General features: G+C 55.3%; 3 protein-coding genes across 3 annotated transcripts in view; 1 reads left to right on the top strand and 2 right to left on the bottom strand.

The window, feature by feature from the left end:
* Positions 1–3,497, bottom strand: part of CHGG_03612 (uncharacterized protein) — a gene marked incomplete at both ends in the record, with an annotated part of 4,080 nt that extends 583 nt beyond the window's left edge. The window contains 5 exons of the mRNA XM_001230127.1: positions 3–1,024; positions 1,076–2,566; positions 2,619–2,911; positions 2,978–3,216; positions 3,447–3,497. Coding sequence (XP_001230128.1) covers positions 3–1,024; positions 1,076–2,566; positions 2,619–2,911; positions 2,978–3,216; positions 3,447–3,497 — 3,096 coding nt within the window. The remainder of the gene's footprint in view (positions 1–2; positions 1,025–1,075; positions 2,567–2,618; positions 2,912–2,977; positions 3,217–3,446) is intronic.
* Positions 3,498–6,407: 2,910 nt separating this feature from the next.
* On the bottom strand, positions 6,408–6,888 carry CHGG_03611 (uncharacterized protein; the record flags this gene model as incomplete). Its single annotated transcript, XM_001230126.1, has 2 exons — positions 6,408–6,693; positions 6,755–6,888. 2 exons carry the CDS (start codon positions 6,886–6,888, stop codon positions 6,408–6,410), a joined length of 420 nt encoding a protein of 139 aa, XP_001230127.1.
* Positions 6,889–8,757: 1,869 nt separating this feature from the next.
* Positions 8,758–13,423, top strand: CHGG_03610 (uncharacterized protein; the record flags this gene model as incomplete). The annotated part of the gene is made up of 7 exons (XM_001230125.1): positions 8,758–9,947; positions 10,515–10,649; positions 10,712–11,006; positions 11,206–11,487; positions 11,580–12,611; positions 12,878–12,885; positions 13,102–13,423. 7 exons carry the CDS (start codon positions 8,758–8,760, stop codon positions 13,421–13,423), a joined length of 3,264 nt encoding a protein of 1,087 aa, XP_001230126.1.
* Between the last annotated feature and the right edge of the window lie 114 nt (positions 13,424–13,537).

The raw sequence follows: 13,537 nt of genomic DNA, 5'->3' as shown, positions 1-13,537 counted from the left end.
ACCCCCCCACCACCAACCCTCCCCCCCCATCTCCTCCTTGCCCGCTTCCCCGCCGTCGTCGTATCCGCCAACCAACAAGCCCTATCACTCGCGGCGGCCACCGCCCCAACACAATGGGCCACCTCCTGGCGACTGACGCGGGCGTCGTCGCGGGGCAGCCAGAGGCGTGGGACGGGCGTCCACATCTCGGGCGGCCAGTAGGCGCGCTTGGCGTAGTCGGCGGGCAGGGGGTGGGCGTCGGGGTCCGGGCCCGGGTTGATGCGGGGTTGGAGGAGGCGGAAGGATTGGTAGATCTCCGGGTGCAGGAAGGTGAGCAGCATGTTGGGCGGGCGGGAGGGGTCCGGGGTGATGGAGAGTTTGATGTGCGTGAGGATGCGGGTGAGGCGGCTGGTGTTGCTGGGGGGGTTGGTGGTGTGGGGGGAGTTGGAAGGTTGTGGAGACGTGGTGAAGGTGGATTTGAAGAGGGATTTGCTCCATTGGGTGAGTTGGTATTTCAGGCTGCTGCTGCCTTCGATGCCGCGGAGTTGGATGTCGGTGTCGAGGTCGTGGTTCGGCGCGTCGCCTGGTAGGCTGTCCGAGTCGTCGTCGGTCATGTTGTAGTAGTCCGCGGCCAGGCCGCCGGTCGGGTATGGCGCTGGCTGGGCGGTGTCGTCACCCGGCTGCTCGTCTTGTGCGATGGGGCCCATGTCCTTTTCGAGGGCCAGCGTGCGCGGGAGTTTGTTGAGGAGTGGTGTCATGGCTTCGCTGAGTGAGATGTGCACGAGTGCGGTGAAACCGAGGAAGATGGCCATCAGGAGCAACGGGCCGACCGAGGACTTCAAGGCGAAGAGGCCGATGAGGCAGATCTCGGCGATGTAGAGCCCAGTCATGAGTTGCATGAGTGCGCGTGGGTAGAAGAGCCCTTTGCTATCAGGACCCGTGTCATAGACATAAATCAGGTTGTAGCGGTAGATGTAGCTGGTGAAAAACATGCCGAGCCCCGCAAAGACCAAGACCATGGGTGCGATGCAGGAATAACTGATAGCTAGCATAGCGTTAGCAGGGGCTTCGCGCGATGAAGATGAAAAGAACTAACCGATTACACCTAGGTTGGTAAAGCGAGGGAATTCACTACCCCAGTGGACCTCCCGCATCTTGCGCCAGCGGTAGAAGCGTCGTCTCGGATTCGGAAGCGTTTTCGCGATGACTTCGTGCCGGATGAGGTCACCAACGTTGGCGAGCCTTGTAGTACCGGCAGCGAGGCACTGGATGAGAATGTACGACAGATAAAAGTTGGACGCCTTGGGCAGGTTCTCAGACAGCATGTCCTTCACCATGAGCGGGTTCTGGATGATGTCGAAGACGGCCGCCGAGGCAGCCGAGGTGAGTGTGGTAACGAGGAAGACCTGTACGACCTGGAAAAAGAAGTAGGCGTGCTGCACGTACAGCTCCACCAGAGCACGGGAGGGCACGCCGGCGACCCTAGCACAACCCCTGAGCATCCATGGGACGGCCGCCATCAGCCAGGAGAGGGCGAGCGCCGGTAAAAGACCTTGAATGACGCCTAGGATCGGACCGGGAAGTAGCATAACCCATTCGAGGAAAAATATTGTCTCGCTGAGGGATTTGATATTGGTCACCATACCCGCGAGGGCGGCAGGAATGGACCAAAAGACGATGGCAACGGCGATGACGCCCATCATAAAGAAACGGCGCATGATGTGCTCCCACCAACGGATCCGCAGTGTACTCCAGATGATCTCGTCGGGCTGGAGGCCGATATAGCAGGGTGACATATGCAGCGGCTGGTGGTGGGCTAAGATCTGGAACCCTGCTTGGGCACTGGCTTGTGAGTCGAATTCGATAAAGGCCGCGTTGAGCGGGGAGCCATCTCCTCCGCGAAACTTCCGGCGGAGCTTCCAGATATCTTTGTTGAGTACCTTCAGCCTCGCCCTGGTCCACCGGATGGTATCAACCCGGCGCCCAAAGTTCCGAAGCGGGCGGTGGTGAGGTCGGGATTGCACCGGCAGCCACAGGGCGGCCACAGAGCCTCTAACATCCGGTAGCGATGGGTCTAGGCCGTACGGGTGCGTGTACTCGGGATCTGGTGCCTTTGCCAAGGTTGGGCTATCAGAAACGGACAGTTGACGGTCGGTAAAACGTTCAGAGGTGTCGATGACGTGCCCCTTTTCGGCTTCATTTTGTGAAGGCCGAGGCGAATTGGCATCGGTTTCGTTGAGATGGTTGTTTAACGTGGAGGCAGCCGGATACTTGTTGAGATGCCTTTGACGCGAGGCGTTCGCCAGCCTGATGAGCCTAACCTCTGCTTGCTGCAACCGATCGGCAGTTTCTTCGCGGTCCTCGACAAGGGCGCGCACGGCGCTCGTGTCCTTGACAATCCAGATGTTTTTGGCCGAATCGCCAAATACCTTTCGCAACGTGGCCTCTTCCAGGTAGGGTTTCGGGATGCAAGTGAACAAGACGGTCCTGGAGGAGAGCCGTTTCGAGTAATTTGGCGAGAGCAGATAAGCTTGCCGGAGGTTGACATAGTAGATGCATTCGCGGCAAATCATGAACAAGACGAAACCTGCGGCGAGGGTTAGTAGGGTCACCGGCACCGAAGCCTATCAACCACGAACCGAAAAAGCACCATGCGACGAGAACATGGGCGTAGTACTTGCTGGCAAGCTTGACATTGCCGATGGTTAGGGAATCCAGCTCGAGGAGTCCGCTGGCGCCGGTGGCGTTGATGGGAAGCAGGACAGGCCAGACAACGACGACGCCGGCAAGGCAGATGATGGAGAGCATGCGGAGGAAGCGGAGGAAAAAGAAGCCATCTAGGGAGCAATTGTTGAGGATGTAGTCATCCTTGATGGCGAAGAAGGGCTTGATCCAGTTGAACCAGCCGTCGGGGAGCTCAGGGCTCGGGGTTCTACGATACACCTCGTGAGCTACAGGGGACGGACACGGCGGTGAGCTGCACACGGCGGCTACTCACTCTGGCTCACGGAGGGACGGCAGGGTCCTCGCGGCGTAAACACGGTGGCATTTCCGGCGGAAGACGAAGAAGATGAGGAAGCAGATGGCCGAGTAGATGACGACGGGGATGAAGGTGCTTCCGAGGGAAGCTAGCGACTCGGACTTTTTGTCATCGCCGGCCGGATTGAAGTTGACGAGGGTGCCGCCGCCATCGCTATCGTTGCGACCGGATCCAATGCGCCCATCATCACTCTCGTTCTGTCAACACGTCAGCCCCACCATCATTCTCATCATCACAAGAGCTAGCATCTGGGCACACTGTGCAACCAAGGGACAGAGCAAGTAAGCAAGAAAGCAAACAATCAACAGGCACTTGATGACATCAATCGGACCCTGGATTCCCGATGGGTGGCGCAAGCGGCACACCATGCCAGGCACCACCGCAGACATTGAAAGACACAACAAGTAAACGTAAAAGTAAAACCTACAATGCCGAGCACTCGTCGCTCGAGATGGACAATCTGGGTAACCCAATCCATCGTCGCGCGCTACAATCACGACGGGGATTCGCGATAGGGCGGCTGCGACATGGTGTGCGTTGGTGGTTGTTGACCGTTAAGCTATTCGTACACTAGCTCGGGATGGTCTTGACTCTTGTGTGGAGAGGGAGAAGTGGGCGTGTCATATGTGGCGAGCGAGCGCAAAATCAGACCGCAGGATCGCAGAAACCAGCAGAAGAAAAGTTCCCCACCAACCCCCTTGGGTTCCCACGCCTTCCCTGGGCTCAGTCAGCTTGGCGAGAAGCCCTCCCGGGAATTGTGGGTGTCTCACTTTTTCAGCAGCGGCTGGCTGCCAATCAATTGCGAATCTGGCATGTCCTGGGGAATGAGTGCGGACCCTTCCAAGCCACAGCAGGCTGCGCCAACGATGTGCTGGAGCATCGGGATTTGCAGGGACCTGCAGCCTGCATGCATCGCCGAATCCAAAATGCCACGAACCGGGAGAAGGAAGACGGGCGCTAAAATAAAATCGGTGATTGCCGCAACTCAATTCAGCGCATCGAAATGTTGAACGAAAGCCATAAATATTCCCATCTCCGATGTCTCAAGGCTGGCGACGATAGTTCACAGGGATTGAATGGGATTGAAGGCTGGGCAACCAGAGATCAACGCTACCATTCACCGACAGCACGGAATTGTGTAACATGGGGTTGGGGTTGGGCCGAGATCGAGCTTTTGCTTTTTGTGGATGTGACCGATGCAAGATCCGGCAGCGTGAAGTGCCCAATGGCTTGGGGTTAGGGTTGGTACGTATGCTGTCCTTGATGGTTCAGCCAGGCTCTTACCTACATGGGCGGGTTTGGCTACAGCTTTTGCTATTACCTAGCTGCCTCGAGGTATCTTTGTGAAAGTGTCCGTGACTGTAGCAAAGGCAGCGATGATCATAGTATGCTCATACCTATCCATTCCGGCGTCTTGTATCCAAGGAGAGGACTACATACACCACACAGCAAACTAGATAATTAACAAAGACGGCCCGAGTAGGACGAGAAGTAGTTCGGTAGTTGACATTGGTTAGATTACATGTTGGCCTTGATGACTGACTGCCTTTATATCGTTGTGCTCCCCGAAGCACTCAGGTTAGCTGAGGCATCGCCACTCTCCAAACTCGTACCCACAAACACAACCAAAACAGCCGTATAGGCAGCTGTTGCGGTCAAAACATCCTTTCCTGTGCTGTCCGTGGCACCAGACGCAAGTGCGAGGCCGAATAGAAAGACGGCAACCGAGGTGGTGATGAGGCTAACATTGGTGCTCTGGACCTTGGACATGACGATCGTGGGCAAGATGAGGGCGATGCCGCCAAAGAGAGCCATGGTGAAGCGCGAGGCAAAGGCGTGTTTTCTAGCCATCTCTGCCCGGATCATGCGAGGCCGCTTCTTCCCCAGCACAATGACCGGTGGCGCGTCCGACACGGTAGCGGTCGTGGCCTACGACGATACGTGGTTAGTAGAACGTTGATGACATGGAGGACACGAGGACCGTAGCGCAGATAAGTAAAGAACATGCTTTGCGTCTGCCCCATAACTCCCACTTGAATATCTCAATACCCAATCTGATCCATGTGTTCAGTCGACCGTTTTTTGTCGACTGCACCCCGGAGAACAACAAAATCGTCGTCATTTGCGGGCTCCCAGCATCTCGTCGCCTCTTCAGGGAAGACGGATTGAGATGCTAACTCATCGAGTTCTCGTCTGAGACGCTTGATATTCTCGGGGCTTGGTGGCTCTAGGTTTTTTAGATGGGCCATCTCCAACAGGGCGCTCTCTGTGATGATGGGGAAAAGTAACACACGAAGTTAGTTAGATACTGCAATGTCCTGATCCTTGCCAGGTGTCTGGCGTGTAGGCAGGTTCTCCTTGGCTCACTGTATTCCCTGAGTTTCTCCTTCAAGTTCTTCCACACATTTCTTCGTGCCGTTTCCAGGATATCTTGTGCCTAAGTTTGAGGAAAAGGGTCGTTATTCGAGGCGAGCGGGTGGGCCGGCATGTACCAGGCATTGGGGCTCCCGTCCCCGGGAGTAGTTGTTTGTGGATATAATTGTTTGAACTGGTCAGTCAACTTCTAAACCTCGTCTTGTAAAACCAGCAGATTCAGCAAGTTGAATTCGTTGAAACGCCGAAAGACTGCCCAGTCCTCTTCCTCGGCCATCAGCGCCGCCGCCGGAGCAGATAGGGCCCTGGGGTCTAGCCCACCATCCGGTTGAACTTTTGCCAACCTGCAGTTTTTGAGTGGATGGACAACGCACAAGAGGACAGGAAGTGTCAACCTGGGGTTTTAACAGCTCTTGACGTGTTCGGGCGGGGTAAATTCGCCCAATGGCAGGGAAAATAAGCATGCAAGGCTTAAAGGCTTGAGTCCGCGAGCATCCCGAGTGTCTCCTCCCTCCCGAGTCTGATCCCAGAACATTCTGCAACGCCGGCCCGAAACATGTGTATGGTTTGGGGCGCTTTATTGGTTCATACTTCGACGTTGCCCAGTACATGTATAGACCTAATCTCGGTCGTATGATGATATACGTTGCCGCCACCATCGCCAACTTCATAAATACCAGACCGCTTACAGCATGCTAAGACGGGAGTCGGAATTTTTGCAGACAAATCCAGAGTCGCAAATACCCCCAAGGCCTTGGAAACTGCAAGGGTCTCGTGGACCTTCCAAAGAAGACGCGGGATGAGAGGTATACCTTATTCACTGCGCACTTGTAACGTGTGATATGACTCGCATAAATACAGCGGAATCCAGATTATCAACTGGTTACTTAGGTTGTTTCAGTGATGCTGCTTAGACCAATGAAGGTTGAGTTCAACTTCAATTTGCAAGCCGCTATAAGAACTGTAGAACATCACTTGTACCCTTCACCCTAGGCCTCCTCCGTCTCCTTTGCCCTCACAGAGCAACAAAGCTCGACGGGCCCGTGTAGCTATTACCGCCTGGGAAGTCAGACGACGGCAGGAAGTAGTCAAAGTTGGACGTCGGCGAGCCGACTTGGGAGATCAACAGGCGGTATTGGCCCGAGACCACCTGGATGCGGACGCGGACGTTGGGGTCCGACGGCGAGCAGGCAAAGGGACCAATGGCCGTGCCGATGGTGGTGGGGATCGTGCCGCCCGACGTCACGAAGCTGCAGGCGGCGCCCGTGTTCTCGGGGATGAGAGTGTAGTTGAGGGTCCAGCTGGGTTACGTGTTAGGTTGATTTGTTGGGATTGGATGGGTGGGGATGGGGGCAGTCTTACGTGCACTGGGTTGCGGTGCAGGAGAGAGCGAAAGGGTTGATGTTAACGCTGGTGGCGCGGGCTTCCACGGGAGAGGCGGACGTGGTGGCGGAGAAGAGAGCGGCAGCGCCGGCGACGATGGTAGAGAGTTGCATGTTGATGATTTTTGGTTGGTGTTCTGAAAAAAAGCTGGAAGTAGATGGATAAGTTGATAGGTTTACAGGGTCCCTTGTGGATGGAAGTGAGCTGCTAAGCGGCGGAAAGGAGACCTTCTTATAGACAAGGTCATACACACTTCAGATTCAGAGTCTGGTTGCTTGCACGTGCGTTGGCCGAGAGGCGGCTACTCACACAGTCTTGACAGCAGAGAATCATGGTTCGCTGTTCGATGAGGAGAGCCTACATGCTATTCACGCATCACTGTGTCAATAGTCGCATCCTATCCAAAGTTTGAGCCAGGTGACACATCACATCTGTCCCCGACCCCTGCAACAGTTGCCCAGCCCGTATCACTTGGGAATTGACAGGGCTCTGAATATGGTAGCGAAGGCAACTTCACCCTCCATCATCGAACAGCCAGCCTCAATAGTCCCCAGGGGTGCCTAGTAGGTTTGGGTGTGATTGAACGTTCGCAGAATTCTGAATGCTCCTGCGATAGTGAAAGCGGAGAGAAATAACCCAAAAACAACTTCAATTAGCTGTGGTCGATAGGGTTGCACACATTCTTCTCCCAAAAGGTAAGCATCTTAATCAAGCGAGTCCTTACTTTGGGACGCGAGACGAGGTCCGAGCTGGCCCCTTAGCCATGCAGGCTCATCACACATGCCACTGGACCAAGACAGTATCTAGCGCTGACGCGCGCGGTCACAAGGTGACCTATGAGAAAAAAAGGTGTGAAACAGATGACCAAAAAGGGTCAACCGGGTAGGCATAGAAGTTGGGGAAGGAATCCAGACTCTTTGGAATCAATCGAATTCTATGAGCGGTTGTGCAGAGATGTTCTTTGACTTTCCAACTTGTAAATCGACGTAGCTGAACCCCTGAGTCGGGGTGGTAGCTCCTCTTCGGAAACTGATGGAAAAGGGGGACTGTTCTTTGCCCGAAGATGGCTGAGAAACACAACTATTCGTTTGTACGCTATAAAGAGGCAGCTTCTCGGCTTTCTCTCCGTTTCAACCAACTTCCTAGGTATGACCGCCCAAATGCAACCAATGGCGGCGTAATTCACGCAAATGGTTCTTCTAATCCGAAGACGGAATCATTACCCTGCAGGCTCGGACTTACCAAACCCAGAGAAAATCATTGCATGATACTCAAGCATGAGATGAGCGGGTAAGCTCTCGTCATTTATACATGCATCTTACTGCCAGTAGGGGAATCCTTCGCCCCATTTGCAAAAAGCGGAGCTCCCAAGTGCGGATGTCGACCAAATCTCGACAAGACGAAATTCCTCAGGGAGTCAAAAGGGACCGTGTTCATCTGCCTACTTCTTCTCATTTATTTCTGAACTCTTTTTATTTGACTCGTTTTGTGCGCTTTTCTTTTTCTTCACTTTTTTTCTTGAATCCTTGTCGAGGTTGGCTCCATTGAGGTAAGGTACCTACCCAAGTCGCCAGAGAGTGATATGCTGCACTCGGTAACTACCTGGTAAGTTCCCCACCGGACATAGCAAAACATACCTACCTATTGTGCACTAGGAAGCTTCCGATCTCAACAGCCAAGATCCCCTTTGATATATTCAAGACAGCTGGGAAAATGAGAAGCCGCTGCGCCACGCACCTGTCTCAGTGTGACTACACTTAAGCCCGGCTTTTCGGGAGACTGGCTCCCGCCAGCACGGAAAAGGCCGCGTCACCTGCTGAAGTAAGCGTTAGCGGCTTGAGTTGCCGGGTGGATATGCGCGTAGATCTCTGATTCACCGAAACAAGTAACCCCTCCGCCGCTCCCCCTCTTTCTCTCTAAGACAAGAAGACTCCCAAGCACCACACCCATCAACACTCCTCTCACTCAACGCCACACCCATCATGGCCTCGGAGAGCATCGAGCCCGCTTTCCAAAGGGCCATCGCCTCAGGAGAGATCAAAGGCGGCGTCATCTGCGCGACCAACGCCTCCGGCGAGTTCACGTACAATGCCACGCTCGGCGAGCGCACGCTCCTGTCAGGGGAAAAGCGCCCCCATCAACTCGACGACATGCTCTACCTCGCCTCGGCCACCAAGCTCCTCGCCACCATCGCCGCGCTGCAGTGCGTCGAGGACGGCCTGCTCTCCCTCACCGGCGACCTATCCCCGCACGCACCCGAGTTCTCTCGCCTGCCCGTCCTCACCGACGACGACGAGGGGGCTGAGCCCGTCCCCGCGCAGCGGCCCATCACGCTCGCCATGCTGCTCACGCACACGTCGGGACTGAGCTACGACTTCCTCGTTCCGCGGCTGGCGCAGTGGCGGCGCAAGAACGAGGCGCCCCTGGCCGAGGGCGCGCGCCGGCCCGTCGAGGAGGCCTTTGCCTACCCGCTGGCGTTCCAGCCGGGCACCGGGTGGATGTATGGGCCCGGGCTGGACTGGGCCGGGCGCGTGGTGGAGCGGGTGACGGGGGTCACGCTGGGGGATTATGTGCGGAGGCGGATTGCGGCGCCGTTGGGGATTGCGCCGGATGATGCCCAGTTTTATCCTGTGAGGGGCGATGGGGTGCGGGCGCGCCTGGTGGATCTGAATCCGGAGGATCCGGAGGGAGTGGGCCGCGCGGTGTTGGGTGGTGGTGGGGATATGAATAGGCGTAGTCAGGGGGATTTTGGGGGGCATGGCATGTTTATGACGGGGGAGGGTTATGTCAAGGTGTTGCGGTCACTGTTGGCTAACGATGGGAAGCTGCTCCGGCCGGAGACGGTGAAGATGATGTTTGAAAACCATATCGGCCCTGACGCAGCCGAGGGGCACCGTGCCGTGGTGCATGGCCCTGCTGGGGTTTATTTCCGGGTGGGAGTGGACGGAGACAAGAAACTGGGTCACGGTTTCGGCGGCCTACTCACGCTGGAGGATCAGGAGGGCTGGTACGGCGAAAAGACCATGTCTTGGGGCGGAGGTATGTCCTTTGCCTGGTTTATCGATCGCAAGAATGACCTCTGCGGACTTGGTGCCATACAACCGTCGCTCCCTCTCGCAGGCGCCACGGTAGAGGGCTTGAAGCAGACGTTCCGCCATGACATTTACCGCAAGTACGCCGGGTGGAAAAAAGGGCGGGCGCAAAGCTCTTTATAAGTTGGTAGCAACAACCTATAGAACTGTCATCGCCGAGTGAGGTTTCGGTCGTCAGCCTTTCCTGTGCCGCTCTACACCGTGATCCGGCCCGAAACGCTTACTGTGTACTTCCACGCATCCAGCGGCATCCAACAACCTTTGACAAGACCTTGGCTCGTACATCTTCCCCACATTGTGGATCTGCTGACGTGTTGGTTAATTCCGGCCCGGTCTTGGAATTCTCTTTTCTTGTCTCTCTTTTTTTCAGCGAGATTATTGGAACCTAATCCGCTCACCTTCCTTCTCTTCTCCTTTTAGAAACGTGGGGCATAGCCGACCAAGGGTCGACAACTATTCCCAGTCTTCCTCACCACCCCCAGGGATGGAATTCCCTGCTATTCACACAGGATCGATCTCACACCCAGGGACAGCGGTACCAGACCATACCTGATCGTCTAAATTATATTGACCTGGGTAAGATACTAAAGCTCCTCTTCCCACTTACACTCGAATTTGATTGGGATCGACTCCGACGTTGCCAACAGGAAAGTAACTGCGCTGGTTCACGACTTTGAGTTGGCAGGGCCTCCCACAAATCTGCGGGCCCGGCATGACCACACTCTTTTAGCCTTTGTCAAGGCTCCGCGGAAGGTTCTGGGAAGTTACGTTTACAATTCTCGGTGCGTATTCCAAAACCCCCCGTTCCTCGCCCCAGGCAATCCACTCACGACCGCTATGCCAGACTCAAAGATTGGCTGTATGGAATCGTCCAGACTCACCCCGGTGGAGCGAAAGATGCTGTCGTCGACGGCGCATTCGAAGCTGAGGATGTCCTGTCTATGTACCATTTGGTGAACTGGCCCAAGTCAAATGGCGGTGCCGGCATCACTCCGGGCTGGGGCCAGTGGGAGAACGTCGATAGCATCTTTCCTCTGCACGACGAAGCCACCAACCTGTCCCTCTTGAAACACCTGAGCAGCCGGTTCTTCCTGACTGGCTTTGACCTCGACCAGATCCGGAATCTGTTCGGAACCAAGGTAATTTGTTGCCCTCCTTATTAACCGAGACCCGGCGGCTTACGCGTACCAGGTTGCTTTTTACTTTGCCTTCATCCAAACCTACGTCGTTTTCCTCACATTCCCTGCCCTCACCGGGCTCATCGCATGGCAATTCTTGCCCACCTATTCCCCCACGTACGCCATCCTCACCACTGTGTGGTGTACCATTTTTCTTGAGTATTGGAAGATTCAGCAGATCGACCTCAGCATCAGATGGGATGTCAAGGGTGTGGGTACTGTCAAGGTCAACCGGCCCCAGTTCCGATGGGAGAGAGTCATCGTGGACAGTACCGGTCGAAAGAGGCATTACGTTTCGAAGCGGAAGCAGGTCTTGCGCCAGCTCCTACAGATTCCAGTCATGGCGGCAGCCACTCTGGTCTTGAGCATCATCATACTCGGCGTGTTCGCTCTCGAGACATTGGTCTCTGAAGGCTACAACGGGCCGTACAAGAACGTCATTGTAAGCGCCCTCCGTGATCCCATCGGTATCCCCAATGTTAACAGCATCAGGAATACGTTCCTACAATCCTGCTCGGCGTTGCCCTGCCGCAGATCAACAGCTACCTCGAGAACATCGCTACCCTCATTACGGATTTTGAAAACCACCGGACCGCGGACAACTACGACATGTCACGCACGCAAAAGTTTTTCTTTCTTCAGATTATCACGAACTACCTCCCTATCTTCATCACTGCCTTTCTCTATGTTCCATTCGGCGACCAGCTCATTCCTCTTCTCGAGTCTCTCGCTAGAAAGTTTGGCGGTTCCTACGTGTCGAAGCACCTCGGCCACACTCATCACATTGACGGCGACAGGTTACGTACCGAGATCATTGCGTTGACGGTTTCTGGCCAACTCTCGTCATTTTTCGAGGAGAACCTGTTGCCTATTCTCAAGCGTAAATTCTTTGAATGGTACCGTAACTTCCGCACCACCAAGGCCGAATCCTCCGACTTCTCCTCGATCGCCAATGATGACCCGAACGAAATGGAACTCCTCGACAGCGCGCGCAGGCAAGCAGCACTAGAGCCGTATAACGTCCAAGACGACATTGCCGAGATCGCCCTCCAGTTCGGGACCTTGGCTCTTTTCTCTCCCGTGTGGCCCTTAATCTCGATCGGCTTTTTCCTCAACAACATTATCGAGCTTCGAACCGATTTCTTCAAGTTGACGCAAGGACATCAGCGTCCCGCCCCCATCCGAACGGACGGCATCGGCCCCTGGATTGCCTCGCTTGACTTTCTTGCGTGGGCCGGAAGCATCTCGACCGGCGCCATCGTGCACCTGTACAGCCCTAACACCATCGCCGGAGGGGCGTGGTGGGCTCTCCCCATCACCGTCTTTATCAGCGAGCATATATTCCTCATGTTACGCGCCATGGTGCGCTTCCTTCTTGACCGCATTGGCTCGGAGCAGATCCGCAAGCAGCGGAATGCGCAGTATCTCTCGCGGGTCAAGCACTTGGAGGAGATCGAGGCGAACCGACGTGCCAATCTCATGGTGACGCCTGCGGAAAGGGAACGCGGGAGATCGATCCGGGCCACGAGCAGTGATGCCTTCTTTGCGAAGCAGGTGGAGGAGGGCGTGAGTGCACAGGTGGCCATCAACTTGATGCAGGCTTTTAGAAAGGCCAAGAGTGGAGAGGGCGCCAGCCAGCAACCAAAATTAGACTGAACTTGTATGCGATGGTGGTCGGGTATGAGCTGGTGACGTTTAGGGTTTTGGCACTGATGTCGCCTTGACGAAGGGGTGAAAGAGGGATGGACGGAATGGGATTGAAAGACGGAGAGGCGTAGCATCTTGTTCACTAATGTACTCACTTGTAATAACTAATACTATCAATTAACTAGGTACCTAGGTAAGATAGGTATATGTATTCAGCGCCGCACATTTGAGGTAGTGAACCAAACCCATCCAAGTCCTTTGGCACCCGCCAGCAGCAGCCGACACAAGGGTATCAATAACGCACCACCGTCGGCCACAACGCCATATCCTTCGGATCACACTGAACCCCCTCGATCGCGGCCTCCACTCTCCGCCAGCTTTCCCTCAGCACCAACTCCGTCGTCCCCAGACCCGCCCCTTTCCTGCGCATATACAACGCCCTCAGCCTCGGCAACACCACCACATCCCCCACACAATACCTCAATATCCCCTCCCCCAACGGCCTTACAGCAAACAGATCCCCCAATAATCCCCCCTCCCGCCCAAACCCGGGCCTTAACCTCCTGCTTCACGCCCAACCACTTCCTTCGCCCGCCCCTTCCACATCCCCACCCCAACCACCACCACCACCCCCATTATCACCCTTCCCACGGAGGCCTGGCGGCTTTGCATGGACTTATGGACTGTCTGCGGGATGCGAAGTCAGAGAGATTTGGGCTGAACGGGCCTAGGAGTGAGTGGCTTGGACAGCACGTCTGTTTCGAGTTGCTGATAATAATTGCCGAAAGATACAAGCGAGGAATGAGAGAAAAGAAGTTCCATCCCCAATTGTTTAACTCTAGCTC

This window comes from Chaetomium globosum, genomic scaffold (assembly GCF_000143365.1).
Source record: "Chaetomium globosum CBS 148.51 scaffold_2 genomic scaffold, whole genome shotgun sequence".
NCBI lineage: Eukaryota > Fungi > Ascomycota > Sordariomycetes > Sordariales > Chaetomiaceae > Chaetomium > Chaetomium globosum.
Note: the sequence above shows the minus strand (reverse complement) of the source record. Positions and strands in the feature narration are given on the sequence as shown.